The sequence below is a fragment of the Zosterops lateralis genome (genome assembly GCF_965231275.1).
Source record: "Zosterops lateralis genome assembly, chromosome: 6".
In the NCBI taxonomy this organism is placed as follows: Eukaryota; Metazoa; Chordata; class Aves; order Passeriformes; family Zosteropidae; genus Zosterops; species Zosterops lateralis.
The window spans coordinates 34433639-34456339 of record NC_139761.1 but is presented as its reverse complement, the minus strand read 5'-3'; the positions used below and the strand labels follow the sequence as shown (position 1 = coordinate 34456339).

Here is a 22701-nt window from a genome sequence, read left to right as displayed (position 1 = left end):
CTCTCATCTAACCTTGGCTATTTCTAGGGTATCCCACTAAAACCTGAAAAGATCTTCCTTCTCAAGCTCTGTCTCATTACATGTTCATCTCACCTGATCAAGAGAAAACTACACTGATTCTCAATATAGTCTCAAGAAGACTCATTTTTAATGTACATGATCACAAAAAGTGAAAGCCATAAGAAGGAAAGAAACTGTCCATATGGATATGGTGCAGAAAGCCATATCCATATGGATAGGGCAACATACCCGTGAGTACATTAACCCTTGCAGCAATTACTACCCCTGATCAATAAGAAAGGCATGCATGAATATGGTGCAACTTGCTAACTGAGTACGAGAGAGAATGTTTTTGGGGGTGCCATGGGTGTTTTCTTATCTTTTTTCCCTGCAAGTGGGAAAAAAGACCCCTTAAGGAACACAGAAAAACCAAGGAACCCAGGCCCTGGTAATAACACTTCATATAATCACATGCCACGTCACTGTGCAGATCTCTGGATACAAACTGCACTGAAGAATTAAGATACTCCCTTTCAGGTGGATGGGGGAATATGCAGATACAAAGTTTTCAAGTTGTTTCCCTCTTTGAAAAGCCCTAAAGTTTGGGCTCCAAGTTGACTCAATTAAGAAAAATAAATGTGAATTCCACCATTCTTGTTTTCAAGGTTCATTCAGTTATACTCTGTCCACTAAGAACTCCTGACAGGAGAAAAGCCTATCACTGGAATGCCATCATGAGATGCCAGCACGATCTCTGGGTGCCAGAGCTGAACAGAACAGGCCACATGGAATTGGTTCCCATTCACCAAGCAAGATTTTGAAACAAACAGCTATAGGTTTTCTCTCTTTTTTTTTCTAAACTAGGCACAGCACACACAAACCTGTCTTCAGCTGCTAACCTTAATATATTACTCATTCTTTCTTTCAAATAACGTCATTTTCAAAACCCCAGTGACTGAAGAATATTTACTTGAGGCTGCTACTGCTGGTTTCTCCAGAGCTGTTTATTTTTCCATGCAGGGGCTCATTACATCATTCTGTGGTTTTCTTAAAGGTTGTCACGGTAAGCTGGATACAGGCTGGAAACTCTTGCTAACTAAAACCAAATCACTAAGTAGCACAAATGAATTTGGAGATAACCCAACTCTGGAAGTGAGGAAAATCCCTGGATTCCTCAGTGGAGATGGGGTGCTCCTAACAAGCAGCCATTAGATTTCTTGGAAGTGGAAAACATTATCAAATGCTTCCCTAGATTAAGAGCTTAAGAAAAAATAATCACTCGTATTGTTGCAGGCTGAAATAGGTTGGGCATGAGGAGAGGAGGCTGAAACAGTAAAAGTAGAATGAAAAGACAGTTGCCAACCATGCTGATTAGAGAACAGCCATTGCAAGAACCCCACCTTAATCACCTCCTGCTCAGGCATTGTTAAAAACAACACATCACAGAGAGCAGCGCTAGGTAACCGTCTTAGTCAGCTTAAGGTATCCATGTGCGTGCACATGTGGATGTGCATGTTTGGGAAAGGAGAGAAAGAGAAAAAAACATTTTTGTCATCTTGCCATAACAATATTGTGTTGATCTAGACCTTTTACCTGCCCCAAAAAGAAAAATTTGGAACTTGCAGGATACAGACAAACAGAAAATGTAGTTTTTAAGTGTAGAAAAACAACTTTTCTGCTGTGCAACAGTTCAGATGCTCGTATTTTGGTTTCTGCCTCTGGCTGAGAAGGTTTGAACCTGCATCTCACTCTACTGAGGAAAGGGTGCCATTTAATTCTTTAAGATGGGCTGGGGTAACAGCACTAGCAATCCCTCCTAGCAATGTTTTTTTCCTGAGCATAGAAAACTCACTGGCAAAATGCCTGGAGACATATAGATTCTCAGTCAAGTACTCTAATCACTAGGCTGGAGTCATTCTGCTTTTCCTGATCCTTAGCTTAATTAGGATTTACACATGCCAAACAAAATGTAAGTGCTCCAAAAAAAAAGGAGATCAGTTTCAGAAGAACCTCTTCTGTTTGTCAACACTAAACAGAAGACAGAATACTCAGATTTCAAATGCAGCTCTTACAGGATACAGGCAGCATATATTACATGGAGTGTCACCAGCTCTGCAACACTCAGTTGCCTGGTGCGTGGCTCACCTAACATTGACCAGAGACAATGACAGGGAATTAAAGAGTCTATTTCACTCCATACAGAAATTCTGAAATTCTCCTCATGGCTGACATAGTGATGGTGCTTGCTTTCCAAGATGTCCAGTGTCAGTGCTGATTAGAGAACAACACATGTCCTCTGACAGCAGTATCTGGACCACTCTTCTCTGGAAAGGACAGGGCCTTATAATCATCACAGGGAGAAAAGATATCAGAGCTAAGTGTTTCACTATACAAACTCCAAGGAATAGGAAGTAAAAGAAGAGTTAGGCTGGGTATTACAGAAAGAAAAAAAAATCTGAGATTGAATTCAGAGAGCAGAGCAGCTTCCTTTGGGAAGAAATAAAATCTTTATTATCTAAGGCATTTATGATACAGTAGAAAATGCTGCTCTCTGTACAGTATAAACTTTCACTAGCCCTAAGGCAGTAGATTAGATGACCTACTAGGTCTTTGCTCTTTTCCCACTTTCAATTTCAGCGAACCCATTAAGCTGCTGCAAAAGTATACAAGGTTGTATCTGTTCCAAGGCTGCAAAGTGTAAGCTTGGATAGACAACACAGCTGAGGCAACAACAAACTGAAGAATCCAAATCTTGTGCTAGCAAAACTTATCTTAATGCTTTAAAAATAAATTTTAAAAATGGAAATGCTAATGCTTAGCACATTTCAATTTGGGCCAAAGGCAATTAAAAACATCCCCCAGTTTTGCATGCCCATCTCATGACAGCTGTTTCATCATCTACAGCCAAGACAGACTCAAAGACACTTGAAGAAACATGATTCTAAATGATAATTATCACCCCCAGTTTTCTGCAGTTTGATCCCACCTACTGTACATTGCCTTTAACATATATTACAAGGGATGAAAAGAATGAAAGATACCAAACAAGGTGACTGGCTTCACTATTTGTAAGAAAAAAGCTGAAGGAACCCACACTTTGTAACACCTAAACCACAGCTCTTAGCAGCATTTCTTAATAATTTGTGAGAAACTGAAATGGCTGTGTATTTGTATGACCCAGTGGGGAAATTTGGGGATAAAAGTTGGCAACCCAGTCTTTTAACAAGACCCTACAGCAAGTGAGCATCAGAGCAATCAGTAAGGTTGAGTCAGATTAACCATATGTCTCCTTTTAGCTTGCTGTACAAACCACCTCTTACACAGCTCTTGAATTTCCCTCAAGATAATTTCTTTTTCATTTGTAGCATGCATTCACAACAATTTTGTTTGAGTATAAGAATTGACATCAGAAACAATTGAAAAAAGTGGACAAAAGTAAACTCACACAAGGAACGCTTCTGCGGACAAAATTCCAGTTCACATCAGGCAGCCTCCTGACTAAATAATCAAAGTGATTGCCTTTACAACATGAAAGCCAGCCTACTTTGGCTCTGTCAGCCCAAGAAAGGGTGGAAGACAGACCCTCCTGCTCCCAAGACCCTTTGCAACCTCTTAGCATTCACTCTTCTTTCTACTACAGCTATGAGGTTTGCTGTATAAGAAGGAAAGTCGGACTCCAAGATAGGTAGGACCCATTACAAAGGATTTTAATATTGCACTGTCACGTTCAGTTGTACTGCCAGTTGCTGCCAAGTCCCAGAAGCTGACAAAAAAGAGAAGCTGTGTTAGCTCTCCCCTGAAAGACATCCTTAAAGAAGGATGCTGATACTCACACATCATCTGAAGCTTCTGGATGACTCCCACTGGCAGATCCTACACAGACCACCCTGCTACAAAAACAGCCAAGAGGTGAAGCTCAAGAGACTTGTTAAAACTGTGGTCTGGGCAATGCTGGCCATCCTCCTGCAAAGAGGTCTTCATTCTGCAGCAAGAGAGTTTCACCCAACCTAGCACTGATTTCACCCTGCAGCTTGGAAGTGGCAGAGGAAGGTAAAGGAACTGTCATGAATACTCTCTAGCTAATCCACAAATACCAGATGATGAGGACTTCAAGATACCACAATTTATCTGTTTAGGTGACTGGAATTATTCCAACAGCCATTCTAGGCATATATGTTTCGTAAAATATATGTTGTAGTAGCATCTATTAAAATCTTAAAGTATACCTATTGCTTTTTAAAACAATTTTGTTCTCTTATATTTCCTTTAATTTCTTCATTTCTCCCACCTGAGTAAAAATATTAGACAGAAACCATTCTTACTAGGAATCCCTAACCTTCCTCTTCAGATTCTCCAGATTCTTCTCATTTCAATGATTCCACTCCACCATTTCACTCGCATCTCCAATCTCAAGTTTTACACCCTAACTTCATATCTTCCTGCTTCCCCTTTTTCCACTCATGTTCATGATCTCCTCTTTGCTGTTTTTTAGGCTTGGGTTTTCCCCCATCCACTCCACTACCCACAAAACAATCTCAGCATTTTCTTAGGCCCACAGATAATTAAACCACTTTTAGTTATGAAATAATCCACTCATTTCTCCACCAAAAAAATCTCCTGCAGAGAAGAATCTTGAATTCACTAGAAAAGACGCCCCTTTTTGTATTTTTTGCAACTGCTTAGACCAAAACCACAGCACAGAGCTTTCAGCCAAATGCTGAAATCAGTTCATATATCCATGCTGAACACCAAACAGAACAAAGATGACAGATGAATTAAGAGATTAAGAAATTAAGAGATTCCCTAGTTACGGTTTGTGGAAACAAACATCCTTCATCACACACTGATTATGGCCCTTTGGGCACAAAAAAGGACCTTATGGGAAATTACTTTATAGCCTGGGCTGCAAGTGTCCCTAGCAGCTTGATAGCTACAATGAAGAATGAACAAGAATAGATGATGAGGAGCTACAGACTAGTTAAAATAATTTTTTTTTAAGATGGAACATTACCTGAATTCCTTATATTGGAGCTGTTCATTTTGGAATCTTTGATGACCAAGTGTTTAATCCAAAGGGTGGGTGCTGTGATTTCTGAAAGAATAAAAATAACAGCCTTCAACAAACTGCAGTAACTAGTAAAAATACACTTGATAGTAACTCAGAATCATAGAATGGTTTGGGTTGGAAGGGACCTTAAAAAGCATCTTATTCCCATTTTCCTGCCATGGGCAGGGACACCTTCCACTAGACCAGGCTGCTCCAAGCCCAATCCAACCTGGTCTTGAACACTTCCAATGATGGGGCAGTCACAGCTTCTCTGGGCAACCTGTTCCACTGCCTGACCACCCTCACAGTAAAGAATTTTTTCCTCATACCTAATCCAAACCTACTCTCAGTTTGAAGCTGTTACCCCTTGTCCTGTCACTACATGCTCAAGTCCCTCTCCAGCTCTCTTGTAGGCTGGCTTCAGGGACTGGAAGGTGCTAGGTGTCTTCTGAAAAACCTCAACTCTATCAGTCTCTCTTCACAGAAAACAAGATGTTGGTTACATTCGTGCCTTAACTGATCCATCATCTTTGTACAGACAGATTCACCCCCTGCTGAGGTCTTCCAACTCTTATGAACCACCATTTGTAAATCTTCCACAAGGTTCTCTCATTATCTTCCTGTTCCAGAAAGTGTATCTCTGCTGGCAAACATTTTTTTCCTCTCTCTAACCCCTACTTCCTAAATTCTCAAAAAGCCTTTTCCTCAAGACTCAGAGATCATAAACATTGCATTGGGTGCTATAGGATATGCTGTTTCCCCCAAAAGTACATATGAAATCCAGATTTTAAACAGTCAATCCAGATCTTAAATATTGCTTTCCCAGCCCAAGAAGGTCTGGCCACAGTCAGTTCCCTAAAACAAGCAACAACAAAATCCGAAATAAATAGGCAGAGACATGAAGATATTTCTGGAAAGACTTGAAAGGAAGTCTGTTAAAGAAATAGGTTCTGGTTAGAAAAGCATGTCTGATGCACTAAGCAAGACATGCAAACATAAATTTGTGGAAAAAAGGGGCTTAGAGCACCTCCTCTGAGGTGTTATAATCAACTTGAAAACATATCTGAACCTGCCCTAAGCCACAGAAATGACATAACCTCAGCATTTGATTAGAACTGAGCAAAGCAGTACTTGCTACCATGGGCTAGAGCACCTCGGGTGATGTTTTTAGGACTGATATTTTCTGAAAAAAATCTGTTTCCACAAGGGCACAACTTAAATAGTACATCCTGAGGTTTGTCTTAAGTTCCTCTAAGAGCTTTTCACATGAGTTTTATGCTTTCTTGTTGACATTTACATGGATCTGCTCAGCAGAGGGAGAAGCTGGCTGAGTAAAGAGAAACTGATTATAAATTATAAGAACATGGAAAAAAAAAAGAAAATTAAATTCTCCTTCCTAATTATTTTCAGCCACATTGAGTGGAGGCATTATAGTTATCGTGTTCAGGACAATTTTTCACAAGGAAGTATAGGTTGAACACTGTTAAACAACCTTTTACTCCTGCTGGAATATCAAAATTTATCTTATATGCCAGTTTCACTACACTATTTTATCAATATTCAGACATCATCTATAAATACAGATATCTACATGCTTTGGTTTATGGGCTATTTCTACTTTTGTGCTTGTCCTCTTCCCAGCTCTTACCCAATGTTTAATTTGAGGTAGTTCTACCAAAAGAGGCTTAAAATCCTAAATCTGGGATGGAATTTAGATCGGAATCTGCACCATAAGAACCAGGTATGTCTACAGCTGAAAACTGAGGGACAATCAAAGTCAATGCATGCTGAAGAATGGATAAAGGCCTTTAGAAACTCAATACTGTAAATCTTTCAGTGAGGTTGAAAAATGCACAAAAATGAGTTTTCTGAAAAAAGAGAAAGAAAAGAAAAGAAAATTAATTCCTTGGAATCTACCATAAAAATGTACTTTCAATCCAGGTAGCCTGGACATCTTTTTGGATTACAGATGCCTCTGAACAACAGATCTGTGGAAAGAGTAGATGCCCACTGAATTAAGAGGTGAAGTTTACCAAAAAGAAGAGATGTTTAAAGAAGATATCTTTAGGAAATTATTACACCTTGCACATGGGAACTAAATAGATGGTGAAAACAAAATAACACAGCCTAGAAGTGTAGGAGTGAATATAACTTTATAAAACCATAGCAAGGACATTAATAAAATACTTTTTGTCCTAAAAAAAGATTCACTATAAACATCTCTAAGATTGGCATTATAATAATATGAAATAATTTTTAGAGAGATGGCTGTGTTATGATTCAAACCTTGGATGGAAGAGTTTAAGTTATCTGATTTACATTATCTCTGGCACCACTCTGTTATGCCCTCAGGAAAGATGGTAGGGAGTGGGAGGGGAACTTATACATGAAATGTGAATTTTCATTATTTTCTAATGTCGATGAAAACATAAGAAAGGTGAACTTTCATCTTAGAGATGTTGAAGTCCAAGAGGTGCTACACATTTCAAGGGCAGCTGAGTGTATGTAATGCCCTCTGAAAAAAGTCAGCCCCTTGTGTATGGAAGGTAGGCAACCAAAGGCAAAACATGAAAAAAAAAAAATTCTACATTGTTATTGTCCATTTATGTTGTTACCAGCTTCACCATGGCCACCTGACTTCGAATATACTGGTTTACAGGAACCCATCAGTTCTCCAATTCAGTGAAGTGGAATGGGATCTGAACATTAATGCCTTTGAACATCTATGAAGATTTCAGACCTGACAGGTGAATGTTTTGCTCTTTTCTGTCATTTGTGTCAGACATCAAGTACAAGTCATTACTCAGGAAGACCTACCCAAGACACTGGGAGAATCTTCTAGTGAAGTATCACAACATGTTTGCTCAGATAGGATCAAGGGATTCAGGATGACATCCTGGGGTGCCTAGTCCAGCCTTCTGCTCGAGACAGGGTCAGCTTCAAGAACAGACCAGGCTGCTCAGGATTTTAGAATCACAGAATACCCTGAGCTGGAAGGAACTGCAAGAATCATTGAAGTCCAACTCCTGGTGCTGCACAGGACATCATATTTTTTTATTGTTACAGCCACCACTGAAATCTACTTAGTCCTATTTTACTAATAGAGATGACAAAATATAGAGTAACAAATTTAGAACTATCCATCAATGCATAGCCTGATTAGCCTGCCTGTCTGTTCTCCAGAGTCATAAGGGACACTGCTAATACAACAGAAGGCCATTGCACTAGTCATTTTCTCTCGAAGTCTAAGAGATAAGGTCTTGAATAATATATTGCAATGTTTTTGAGAGCCAATCTTTTATCATTCAGTCCAAGCCCATTTATCAGACTGGCGTTTACCTACAAATCAATGTGAAGGTTTTTGATTGAAAATGTTTTTCATAGAAGGTAGAATAACAGTTTTGTTCAGATTCTGCCCATCACCAGAAGAACCAGAAAAAGAGTGTTCACTACACCACTTCAAGAATTTTGTCCAGTTCTATTTGAATGACAAATATTGAAACTCTTCTAGAAGGAGTTTCTGAGCAGGCTGTATTAACCACATCAACTCACTCCTGCATTCTACGAGTACATTCTTTCCTTTAAGTATCTATGGGTACCCTCTCAGGGGAAAACTTAAAGGTCAGAAGTTTGTGATTGTCAACAGTAATTTAATACAGTACCAGCTTGCTGCCACGAGGAACCTTCTTTTGATATAAACAAGGGAGAGCCAGCATGGCTTCAGTCTCCTTTGTTTATCCGAGAGTGTTTTTTCTCTGAGAGCTTTGCTGTTTCTTAAAGCTCACAAGAAGATCGTTACAAATCTACGATCACTAAATATAAAGTGATAGGACTACAGCATCTTGCCATTAAATATGTTTATTTTAGCAACAATAAAACCCTACCACAGCACCCATTCCTACAAGAAGGCAGGAACTATCAACAGAAAAGTACCTCCTACTCTTGCTCAGTAGTCTCCATTTCTGCCTTTGATCCAGTTTAAAAAATGCATGAAGTACAGCAGTCCCCTATGAAAATGCATAGGTTTTCCCTCACTGCCTTTATGCTCTGCAGTTTCAGATGGGTCACAGAGTGGTTCATACTTCTACCCATAGCTTCACTATAATGTTTGTGGGTTTAAACCTGTAGAAAACAGGCAGTACTTCCAAGCAACATGCAAGATATAAGCAGCTGCTATTAGGTCCATTAACTACCGAAGAAGAACTATTCCCACTGGTATTTATGTTTGTATGTATAAGAAGCTTGAACCCTCTGTGATGACAGCCATTTTATCCTTGTTTAAAGGCTTCCAATAGACTAAGGTCCAATATTCTCTCTCCAAGATAATGCAATTGCAAGATTGCCTGTTTGAGAAGGAAACTGCCTGGGTGGGCCATGAATTAAGTGGGCCCAAGACAATGACTTCACTTGCTTAAATAGTATGTGCGTCAATGAAAGCATTTGCTAAATAAAGAAACCTCCCAGCAATTTTCTTCCAAGTCAACATTCACAAGCTGTGGTTTAGCATTACCCTTCCTTTTGTGAAGCTGTAACACACTGCAGAGGTTATGAAATTCCCAGTATTAGTATCACAAGAGTGGAGATAGTAAGGGAGTAAGGACAGTCTAAAGGAAGTAGCCACTTCTGATTTGATGCACTTTTTACTTGCTGGGACACGGTTTTTCCTCCAAGATTCCACCAGGAGTCTGATCAACTGGTGTTATTGTTGGATTCCAGAAAAGTGGGGAGGATGTAAAAAGATTAGGGAAAATGCCTGAGGTCCCAAGGGCACTCTAAAATTTGGATAACTTAGGAGATTCACTGGCTTGTCTGCTTTGCAGGATAAAGAAAGCATTTGAACCATAAATCCTAGAGAAAAGGGAGAAGGAAGTAGCTTTTTTGTGGTTAAGAGATGTTCTTACCTTCTCCATCGAAAATAGGCTGGGTTTCCATGGTAGGCGTTGGCTTCGAACCATCATCTGAATTGAGGGTTAGAAAAAATCGAAAAGAAACTACCATTATTGAGGTAAATACTATCTACTCTCCAGTACTGTTGAATGATTGGGATTTGTACATGGCCCGGCCAAGTCCGGAAGAGAGAGAAGACAGACAGAACAAAATTGTTTTATGCTAAAAGCAATAACATTTTACATAAAATATGCATCAAGTCTTTTTGGTACACTTAAAAAGCCTCCCCCCTCAAACCACTGGTGTTTATCACCTGGTAGCCTCCCCAGAAGGCAATTAATTGCCTTTTAGTTTCAGGTCAGTTTAGTTTTACACAGGCTATTTCCCAAGGCAGCAAAGCTTCTGGATATTGCTGTCCTATTGGGCCTTCCTTCTCATTCCTTTTGTTCAAAAGAAAAATTATTCTTCTGAAACTTACCTGTGTAGAATTGGCACTAGCATTTACTGCAGAGCTGTTAGAAAGGGACGGTCAATAGCAAATCTTTTTTGCACAATGACTGCATCAAGGTGTTCTCTAATTGCAATGTAGTGGCAATGTCCTCCAATGGCAAAATTGTGGAAAAATATTTTTTCTTACATTAGGTTTAGGTTTAGTCAAGTCTGTTTTGCCCATGACAGTATTTGGCGAGTGATCTCTCCTGGACCTTATCTCAACCCACAAACCTTCGATACATATTCTCCCCTATCCAGTTCCAGAGCAGAGTGATAGAGCAGCTTTGGTGGGTGCCTAGCATCTAGCCAGGATCAGCCTACTTCACCTAGAATTGGCCTTTTTTTTTTTTCTTCTGTTTGAAATATAGTGACTCAAACCCTTCAATTTCTAGTAACTACTCTTTGCATGAGGTATTGGCAAGAATGACACTAGGCAGCAAAGTGAGTAGTAACCTAAAATGTCAAGTTGCACAATGAAAATCTGTTGGAGGAAGGAGTCCATGCCAGACAAGCCAGGCTTGCCTCTATCTCCATGACCATCAGATGCACAGGGCAAACATGCTTTAGAGGAAACACACATGGGGGAGTCCTTCCTAGAGGAAGAAATAACTGCCCTTAGCCTTCTCTTCTATCAGCTCCACTTACAAAAGAAAAAGACCACTGGAAGGAGAGGGGAACGGTAGTGTTATAAATGCAAAGGCAAATTTCAGGTTAATAAATGACAATTTATTAATAACAGAATATCGAGCACCTGAAAAAGAGAAAAACCACAATAATAGGAAATTGTCAGCGCGCGCTGGGTGGATAGAGGTCCGCACCGATGTGCCAGACGCCCTAGTCCACGCCAGTGCAGCTCTCAGTCCACCGTTTTATAGGAATTTTCTGCCCTTAGGCAGTCCAGGTGTCCAAGGTGGGTTGAATAGTCCGGATTTCTTTTCGATGGTCCTCCCGGACCTCATTAAGTCTAGTTGTCTCATTCCGGGAAGGCTCCTTTCTTATGTCAATTCCAAAAGTCCGTCTTATGTTGATTTCATTCCGCTTGTGGCACCAGAAGGTTGGTGAAATTGGCATCGACGTCAGGAAGGAATTTCTCCTTGCCTTGGCGAGGAAGCGATTCTTATCAGGGTTGGCCAGTGTCTTTTGTCTAAGTTGATGACCTTCGTCCTGTCTTTTCAACTGAGATTAGCAGGCTGAGAGAGAACAGTTACCCTTCTATTGGATTTTACAATTTTACTTTAGCTTTGTTTCATTATACATCGAATTATTATTTTATACACGAATTTTTACCCTATTTTTATCACAGTAGAGATGGAAAACAAAAGCTTGTAGACTTTTTCCACCCATACCTGTATTGGCAGTTTTTTAAAGTGAGGAAAAGCTTGAACACCTCTTCCACAGTTCATTTATTTTATGCATTTCCACACAAAGTAATCTAGTACACAGAAAGCAAAGAAATGCTGATAATTCCATTTTGACCTCAGAAATTCACTGAAGTAAAGGACATTGACAGAAATGCCCTGTTGTCTTTTTCCTCTTCATCACTGTATCTGGTTTTATGCTAAACTACAAGTGTAACAAAAATTACTTGGAAGAAAAAATACTTACCATTCTTCAGTCAGCTCTTGTTTTGAGCTTTCCTCTTATTAGGCATTACCAGTAACCTGGATAAGCAGTATTTATTATTTTTTTAAATAACTAACTTGGAAAAAATTCCTGAATATTGCCTGAATTACAAGGAGGGAGGTTTTGCCCTTTAAAGGCTCTTTGGATTAAAGTAAATAGCTGATCTTCTCTTTTTATGTTAGAATAGGTTTCTCTGCTTCTGCAAGACTCCAAGAGCCACAGCTATGCCTTGTTATTTATTTAGGATGGCACTTTACACTGTAACAAAGCAGTGAACAGAATGAAATTAGCATGACTGGCTTTCCATATTGAGAAACCAACCCAAAACTGCTGAAGACACTCACAGAACAACTAGAAATGTAAATAATTCTCAAGTTACACAAAATAGGAAGAGACTTGGTGTTAAAAAAGACCAGTGCAACAACAAGTTTCTTGTCATTGCTCTCATGAATGCTTCTGCACCGAGTAATTACAGAACTGCTTTTCAGACTTAAAGCAGCAACCTGGAAGCCAACAATGGGGGAAAATGAGAAGTGGATCTGAGTCACAGCACTTGATCCAAATCATTATTTGAAATTTGGCAGAACACAGGATGTTTCAGGTTCAGGGGTATTCTTTTACATTCATGTATGTGCAAGGAACATAGCATCAATTACAATTTGTCAAATACATTCTTCTTAAAGAAAGAGAATTTTGCAGCAGCTTTTGTATGAAGTTAGCCATTAAACTATCGGACAGTATTAAACAAACCCCTCAGTTCAAAGCTACTGTTTAAGATAATCTCAGTAAAATGGCTCAATGAATTATACGATCATTTCCTTACTGGATTACTAATGCCAAATTGTCCCTAAGTCCACATTGTAGCAGCACCCAGAACAGTATTAAGGGTTTTGCAAATAGAAGTATAATTACTCCCCTGTTGTTCAAGCAAGTACAGTTCTTTCATCACACATACAAGAAAAAATGCAACAGACAAGAGGCCTGTAATTACATTCACCATATTTCAAAAATCAAAAGCCAGGGATATTTCTGATTATTTCTTAAAGGTCATGAAATAATCACATAAAAGACAAAAATTACACTTCATTAAAAACACCATGCTCACTTCCCAGCTGCCAGCTTCTTACTCTGTAACTACCAAATTTTTTTCTTAAACTGGAGAATTCTCAGTAAGTCTCAGTGTTCCAAATTAGCTTACATCAAGTTTCACTGCTGTTCCCTTTCAGCAGAAAAACCACCCTAGTACTTGCCTGCTCTTATTTGATTTTTCCTCTCACTCAATACTCCATTTGTTACACTGAACATTTGTTCCACTGGCCTGTTTGCTCCTCACAAACAAGGCATTAGTTTTATTTTACATACCTGAAAGTTTTGAAAAAACATTTTGTATTCCTTAAATAAATATTTCAACAGAGAACAAAACCCTGAACTATTCCAGAGGCCTAAGGTCTGCTGTGATATTACATCAGAAGTACAGAATATTGTTACTTTGGGTACAAAGGCAATGAAGTACATTCACTGAGTACAGTCTCTTCCTTTATTCAAAGAGCTGTTAAATTCCACACTTTCAAAAGAGGCATGCTGCTGCAATAGTTCCTTATACACAGCATGTCACAGAGATTAAAGAGATCAAGTGTTACTTCCTAATCCCTCTAGATAGCAATGCTTCCACCAGATCAGGAACTCATGTAATTCAGAACCACATGCCTTGGTTGCAGAGTATTTTCAGAGCCTTGAGGAGTTGTTCACTGACATACTTCCCTTCTAAGTTTTACAACCCAGCATGAATACCCACTTTCTTTTTCCAAGACCACTGACTACAGACAGTATCACTCAGCAGAATACCTCTTCATGGGACATTTTAAAGCTATAAAACTCCTCCACCAGTAAGAGTCCTTTACCTGGAGTACACTTGGAAAAGTTAAGCAGCTTTTTCTGGCTCAACTGCTGTCAACTTTTAAATGGTATTTTTTTTATCTTGCCACAGGATAAGAGTGAAACAGGCAGGTCTAATTGAGACTACCTAAGCCATTTTCACATTCAGATACCTTGGATATAAACCAGAATTCTACTTGCTCTACTACTGTCAGAAACTTATAAGCAAGAATGTTTTTTATTGCATTTGACTGACAATGACTCAAAACAGGGACAATTACTTGCACATCCTGATCTACTGCTAGTGCTAGGGAAGAACTCTTTATGCTCTCACTAGAATACCACTCCCCCTGTCTTATCCTTGCAACACATCTAGCAAGCATCCACATCTGCAATGACTGTAGTGTACACTGGGGTTGAGGGAGGAGATCCAGTTCATGCAAAGGACACCTGTTAAAGTGATCATTTTACTCTGAATGACAAGCACTAAGGCCATGAGCAACTTAAATTACATCAGGAGAAAAGTAAGTTCCTTGACATAAAAATGCATTAATTACTATGGAAAAATGTGAAGTAACTGCCTGCTGCTGTGAACTAACATTCTAGCTCAAGCCACCTAATGGAAGCTGTAGAAAGAAGAAAAGTTTGGAGATCGAAGTGATGTCCTGAAGGCTGATGTTGCTGGGGAAGCACATATGTCTTAGTCTGCTAATGTGATGATGCAAGTATTCAGATGACTTGTGCAGTGAGTATATTTTTCCTGGTAGGAGATGTGATGTGGGAGGCTAATATTGTGCTCTGACTGGAATCCATGAGGCAGTTGGTCAACATTTCTTCCATTTTGAAGAGCACAGGTGTTTATAGAGTCAATCATCCAGGCTTTATACAAAATCTACTCTCTTTTGCACGTCTATAGCTTGAAAAATCAATGGTTCCAAGACTTGAGTCAGACTGATAGAATAAGCAGATACAAATTTAAGTGCATAGCTCTGCTCTGGGAAGAGGCAGCCTTCTACCAGTGTCAAGTGGTTCCTTCACTTACCATCATCTGGTTTTGGCTGAGTCATTAGAGAGCACAGCTGAAGCTAAACAGGCAACTTAGAGCAAAGAGAGCCAGAACAATGAGTGAACTCTCAGCAGGTCCCGTTCCAAGCAGCAAAGTCCACCTTTAGCAAATCTGTGAAGCCAACAGCAAGGGAGAAGAGCTTTCCTAGGCTCCAGTACCCCTGAGGGACTTAAGTCACACACACTCGTTTCTGAGGCTTTAGTAACTCTGATCAGACGAACAAAGACCTACCAGGTCAATTAGGCTCCTTTATATCCACGTACTTCTTGAATCTTGAAGATGCAGTTTTGACTTGGACATTTCTATGTATTACCCCCAGATCCAGAGTTATTTTAAGTATTAAGGAAAAAAAAAAGAAAATAAAAAAGACAACAAAACTTGTGTTCTATGTTTGCATTACATGGGGTCTTAGACAAAAATACATGTCCTTTCTAGTATTGAAGGGGAGGACCAAATTGTTGCCTTAACCACAATCTTTCCCTATGTTAAATAAAAACTATTTCAGTAAGTCATAATTAATTTAATAGTCTATACAACTTTTATGTACAGACATATATTGCCAATATAAATGCAGAGTGTTAGCATTCATGCAAAAAAAAAAAAAAAAATCCTGCAATTTGGCCAATCAAGGTAAATTTTTGCAAGCAGCTGAAATGGAAACACAACAGTGCAGATAGACTTCCCTGCCAAGTTTTCACACTCCTGTCCATAGAACCATTCTAGTTGAAAAAGACCTCTAAGATCATGAAGTCCAACCACTTCTATGCATGGAGATCCCAGAGCTGTTAAGCAAAAAACCCCCAACTTTTTAAACCAAATCAGCAAAAGCCATGTTCTCACTCTTTATTGCTTTAATTTTAAGAAACAGCAGCAATGTGCTGCCTTTGGATATAACAATCCCCAAACACTTAGACATGGACAAGTGAAGTAAAGTTTTGCTTAAAAGGGGGAAATATGCCTAAGTGCTAAACATGCAAGAGTTCTGTGGGGCTTAATGAGCTCCTAACTGCAAAGATTGACTTGCACTGTCACTGCAGTAATTGTTCTTTTTCTATATCAACTATTCTGTATGCCATATGGATGCAGGCAGCCTTAACTTCAGCACTGCATTCCAGATACCAACCAGATAGGATAAGGAGCCTTTCCCCGTGCCTTCTGGAAGGCATTAGTTCCCCCTACTTCCTTCTCACATCTCCCTTGCAGGTGCATCAACATGAAAAAAAGCCACTCAAGCCCCAAGGACTTTGTGGTCCAATGTACTCAGTGTTTGTTTGGCAGCACAATTCTTTGCCCTGCAAGAAAGCCTATCCCATGCACAGACAGCTGGAAGTAACTCTGACCCCTGTGACACAATTCAAAGCCTCTTCTGTTTGGCTTTTTGATTCCTGATTGACACACTCACTGCCAGGCGGAGATAAATGCTGCTGGGAGGACAATGTTGATCTGCTCCGACTATTCTTGTGAAGGACTTTTTCAGAATAATAAACAAAAAACACTGGTGTGCTTAAGTGTATGAATAGAACTGGAGGTAGACAGAGAGGGGAGTGGAGTGCTTTACAGAGGCTGGCAAGTCGATTGAAGAGTTAATTGTCTGGGTGTACAATGAGTTTATTCTGACCACAAACAAAGAGCTCCCTCTTCCTGGGCCTGGTCCTTCAAAAGCAAACGTGTCAAAAGCAGTCTGGAGCAGCACTCATTAATAGCAATGCTCTAGTCTCTGGGGTTCAGTGGCTTTAAAACTATTGAATCTTGAGATTCAGACAAAATCTCTCTAAAATCCAAAGTCCTTATTTACTGCCTATGTTCTAAAGGCATTTCTTCAGTAATTAGCCAAAAGAAACCTCCCATCTAACCTCTCATTCTTTGCAGCCTCTAAACAGCTTCTTTTGAAAAATAAAGACATAGCAAGGTACTATCCTTCAAACATAATGCTGTAGACACCTTCCCCAGAGGTGATCCAGTTTTATCTTATTTCAATTATGCGTCAGGTAAAAGTGACTCTTAATTTCTCATACTTGAGAAGATACAAAAATCCCAGCCCACATCTGGACCTGCATTTTAGAGCTTGCACTATAATAGGTCAAACCAACACAATGTCCAAAACTACCCCCTGCCTCTGGGAAAGTTCAGATCCAGATTCAGATTTGAACTTCGCAGGTTGAACCAAGCCCTTATGGTAATTACCACTTAAAATACCTGACTCCCTTCAGTAAGTTGTGCAAACCTTTCTGGGGAGAAAAAACATCTTCCTAGTATTCCTGCATGGAACACAAGGCAGTTGAAAACTGAGCCATTATACTTTACCACTTTGACGGCAAAACCCCCAGGGATTTTAGTGTCAGCGCAGAAACACTACATGCAATTTGAACAAGAGACAGCTATAAAGATCAGAGAATTAAGCTGAACTGTTACTGAACTTTCTCATCATGTAAATTTGCTTCACTACTTGTGAAAAGTCATTGTTTTAACACACTTACAGAAATGTAGCATTCCAAAGAACATTTTTCTCAACTCTATCGGCATGCTTCCAAGCAGAAGACAAGCTACCTTAAGATTATTAAAGCCATTATTTAAGAGCACTCACCTAATTCAAACTTGAGACTCACCCTTTGCTCTCCCCTTTCTCAAGCTAAAATCCCCAATATAGTGCAATCAACTAATTTAGGAGGGCAGCAGGGAGCCACAAGTTCATGTAATCTCTCTTTTGTTCTAGTGAGTAATAAGTGAGGGATTCAAAACCTCAAAACCTGTGAAATAAGACTTCTTAGTTTACAGCCAGTTTCTCTCCAAATTGTAAACAGTAAACCACAGTCTTAACCAATTTTGCAAGCTTGGAGTTTTGGACAAGAAGCAGCAGTATCCCACAGGTAGCCTGAGTACAGATGTAACTCAGAATAAAGAACCTGTACACAGTCTTGTTGTTTAGAACTAGAATTCTCAGTTCATTTTTGGGCCAAACTCCAACACAGAGATGATCTTCTCCATAAAAGCAATTTGTACATAAGATATGGGTTAAAGAAGCATACGATCAGATTTTAATTTGGTTATCAGGGCATTTCTGAGGTCAAATGCAAAGAAGCTTAAATGGAGAAGACCTGTCACTGCACACAGATTTACCTTATTGCAGTTTTACAGTTTTCAGACTTCACAGCCAAACTCCTTCCCAAAAGGCAAAACAGGTCTCTTCAAAGATTTGGAAGTAATAGGAAAAAAATAAATGCCCAAGGCCAGATTTGAACCTTAGCTGTTAAGAAGGTGAAGCAGGTAATAAAGGTCAGGTTACTTTTGAGACCATCTTCAGATTCGCACAAAAAGCTTTATTTTTGATCAATGTGGAATCACTGTCAAGCTGTAAAGACATTGTCCCCACGGTTCCCTCCCCCACCTTCAGAGACTTAATATTCTCACCCTCCTGTAACAATCCCAGCAGCAGTTTTATTCCTTAAGCTAGACAGAAATCATTCTGTGACTTAGAAATACATGCTCTTGTCATTAGCTCTGACCTACAGAGATAATTGTTTTTGGTTTTGGGGGGTTTGTTTGTTTGGTTTGTTGGGGGTTTTTTGTTTCGGTTGGTTTGTTTGTTTGTTCTTGATGACTGTGTAAGTTATACAATACTTTTACCTTGAAAGATGACCATATTCTCAATCCCATGGTTTTGGAATTCATTCTTTTACTTTGTTAATATATCTCCTGAAATAAGCTAAGCAGCAGCAGGGACCACACTAAAATCCCTCTTTGGACTAGAGTCCATCAGCCCCACTGAACACCTTGCCTAGAAATGCTACATGTAAGTGTCATATATTGACTTGTATGCTTATTTCACAATAATAATGACTAATTAAGATAATTTCAGAGCATAGCATCTAGCAGCAGACAAGCTATGAGCTCATCCTCACCAGCAATGTAAGAATGTTTAAAACAGTCTATTTCAACTACTTGTTGAGAAAGGAGAAGGAGAACAAAGCTCAGAGTCCCGGCTCAGCTTCCAGGCTCTGCTTCCGTCATCTGGTAAGTTTTCAGACAGGACCTCAGCCTGCCTGTCATTGCAGACTGATGTTTCACAGCTGCTAGCAGGCTAAAGAAATGAATATCGACCACCATGGAGAGTGGCTCTTCTCCTCATGCACCAATAACAATTTCAGTGTGTAAAAAATCAGCTATGACAACACCTGGGAAGGCTATTGGAATGCCTTCAAAACTAAAAAACACATACAGACTGCAGAAAGAGGCTCCCAATGGGAGCAAAGAATATTTTTTCATTCAGCTGTGTACTTAAGCTGTTCTTCAAGAGTCTAATGTCATCTCCCTGCTGAGACACATACCTGAGGGAAAATGGAGACACAGCTAAAAGAATCAGGGACTAAATGGTTTTTGGTCTGGTCAGAATACACAGCACCAAAAACTACCTGCTACAAAAAAATCATGACTACTTCCCATATTTGCTGAAGAATGATGACATATTTACTAAATACCAATGGCAGCTGGTGGTAGGGATGGCGTTCAGTTTCAAAACAGAGTCTCCAATGCTCATTTTAACCAGCAGACACCTTCACAGGTCAAATGGCATAGAAAAGCTTTGCTGTGGTAAATACAACCCAGCAATTATACAGCTGTAAATCCAGCACTTCCTCTTTTTTTCCCCACAGAAAAGGACCAAGGTAATGAAGACGAGATGAAGAATTGAAATAACCTTATTCTTCAGGGAAATTAACAATTGAAAGGAAATAAGCCGTAATAAACACCGAATAAAGAAGAATTAGGCTCTTTATCTGTGTAATAAAAACTGTATCCAAGTGCATACCAATATAGGCTACAACCAAGTTATTTGGAAAAACTATTGCCAATCCATAGAATGGATGTTAGGCCATCTTCTTATAAGGAGTACTGTCTGTAGTAATAAACTGGGCAAAGGGAGGTGAGTTAGAAAAGGCAATGTCATACATGGCTGCTCCAGACTGTCCTGGCACTAAGCTTCACAGGGAAACTGGAGAGAAGAGACACAACACAAAAAAAACAGAGTAGCAATATTATACAGGCTGGGTAAATCAGAGTCAGAAAAAGCTGGAATATAGACTGTTAGGAATGTTTGTTGGTGGCTTTTTTTTTTTTTTATCCAAAGCAGAAGCACCTCCAAAGTGTCAGCATTACTTACACTGCAGAGTGAGTGATGAGATCAAGAAATCAGCAATAGCTAGCACCGAGAATGTTTAAAAACAGATTGAAAGAGGGGAAGTAGAGGAAGAGATGCTTAACTTTTTAATAGCTTTGTACTTGGTAGAAGAACTCATTTTTATCTCACCCTGTAAACACTACAAGTATAGATACTGCAGAATTTTAAGCTACAGTATCTTGTAGCTTAAAATTTTGAACCATCTTCCATTTGGCTCACTGCCTTGAGTGACATTTGAAACAAAACAGGGAGCAAGAAAGTTTCCACACAATGAAATATTTTGCTTAAGGCACCATATGTCATAGCAAGATTTTCAGCACTTGACATTGCCCCAGTCTTTGAGCAAAGTTTGCAAAAAGCTCTATAGCACTGTCAACAGCTGCCTGATCACTGCTGGCAAAAGCAACAACCACCTTATGATTGTTTAGTTTAGCCTCTCTGGTTTTATTCTACCTACAATATATAACTTTTTTTTCAGGAGCCTCTACTTTGATGTGAAGTATTCTCTGTTTCCACACAGCCCAATAGACACCCCCCCTCAACTATCTCTCCTGAAATGGTGCTCAAAGTCCACCACCTTGTCACTTCTAGGCTGTGCAAGGGCCAGGATATCTGCAGCTGTGGAAAACGGAGCATATCTGAAATGCCCACAAGAACACTGTGATTCTGATCTTGGATTGCTTTGCTGAACAAGGAAAAAAAATTAAATTTTTTTATGCAAGCTTTATATAGTAATAACAAGATCCTTAGCTTTGGAAACACTTCAGAAGCTACGTGATAATATATGGTGAGCTGGGGCAAGGGGCATAGAAGAGTGTGATTACAATACCACTCTTTCTTCCTTCTCCCCAATATCACTCACATTCCCTTTCACTCCTCTCCTTCCAGCTCTGGTCTCTTCAAGCTAAAGACTCTATAAATTCTCCCACATCTTCAAGGCCTCTAAGTGGGGGGTTGGAGACGGCAGCAAATTTGCCAGATCAATGGCCATTTGAAATTCAGACATATGGCTGAAGCCCTACAGCTGCATGTGTTAATTACCACACGTGTCCCCTGTAAAGCAGTCTGTTAAACACAAAAAGAAAACAGAAGAGAAAAAAGCCTTTCCAAGGGATTAAGTAAATAGCCTAAATTTTTGACCCTGCTCCCCCAGACACATGCCTGTGTACAAGCTGCCTTCCTTTCTCCCAACACCTGCATACTTAGGAAGCACAAGACCCCTTCCACCTCTGGCCATGTGCAGTCAACCTATCTCAGAGTGTATTTTCCCCCTTCTGGCTCCTCATTTCCAGCGTCTTCTCTCGCCAGCCCCTCTCCCTTTCTCCTTTAGAGAAGTAATTCCTGGCTGACAACCAGACTAGCCTTGGGCTTACAATACGCCTTTTCATTTCCTTGCAGGCAAAGAGAATGGATACCTCACTGTTATATCTGTATTGCATGTGTGAAAATGAAGAAAAAGGGGAAGGGGCTGGGAAATACATGTTTTTCCATTGCTTGATTCCACAGATTTTTTTCCTCCCTGGATCATTAAAGAGGAGTGTCAGAGCTTTAGTGAGTGAGCACAGCTTTCCTCTCTAACTACATAGCCCTAGTTTTTCACCCCAGGATCTAAATTTTGTCTAAAGGACATTTTCTTTTTGATTATGAAGCTAAAGGAACAGTTATTCTCTATGAGGGAAGGAATGGAGAACAGAGGGAATTAGATACAATAACAGTACTGCTGGAAGTACCTCCAAAGGATTTAATGTGTTTCATAAGGAAGTGTGTATTTACAGAAAAAAGCACTGCAGTGTACACAGGGTATAAGTGACAACACATTCTCAACATTAAAATATTTTTATTTTAAGGTGAAGGTCAACCCTCAAGTTACAGACTGCCAGACACCTACAGATGCATTATTCAAAATGAACCAGAGACAACTGATTTTAAGAATCATCTCATTTAATGGCATATTTGTGAGAAGCTGAACAGTCAAAATGAAACCTGTCAAGTCCTTACACAAATTGCTTTGCTGCAGCACCTAAAGGTCCCATCGGAAACTGAGCACCAAGCTGAGCACAGGAACATGTAATAAAAGACACAGACACCACCCAGAAAACTTCAGTCTGTGGGGAAGAAATCTCCTATCTTTAGCCTTTATCAAAGCATTTTGCAGTACAGCTCCCTTGCTGTCAACATAGAACAAAAGTCCAGATGAGCACACAGAGAAAAGCTATTATTCCAGATAGATCTGTTGTAAAGAAGCTTTAATTCCCCCAGGTGCCATCTCAGGAACTTGGAACAAACACTGGGGCTGTCTGTCCAGCTCCTCCCTGCCTTATTTAAGGGCACACATGGTTTGCATGCATTCAAGCTTTCTCATCACAATTTCATAGTTTATCTCTCTTATAGAGGAACTTTGACAGAGCTCATGGGGCAAAGGAGTTGAAAGGAAAGCACTTCCAACCCCTTGACCAAACACCTGCACCACGACAAAACACATTTCCTGGTGCATTACTCTGATTTGACAGAAAACAACACTAACATTCATATCCCCTA

At 39.7% G+C, this 22701-nt stretch overlaps 1 protein-coding gene across 1 annotated transcript in view; it reads right to left on the bottom strand.

Annotated features, from left to right (window-relative positions):
• SMOC1 (SPARC related modular calcium binding 1) overlaps positions 1 to 22701 on the bottom strand; it is a gene marked incomplete at its 5' end in the record, with an annotated part of 130680 nt that overhangs the window by 38723 nt on the left and 69256 nt on the right. Inside the window, 2 exons of the mRNA XM_083862605.1 lie at positions 5012 to 5092; positions 9949 to 10005. Of these exons, the coding sequence (XP_083718731.1) occupies positions 5012 to 5092; positions 9949 to 10005 (138 nt within the window). The remainder of the gene's footprint in view (positions 1 to 5011; positions 5093 to 9948; positions 10006 to 22701) is intronic.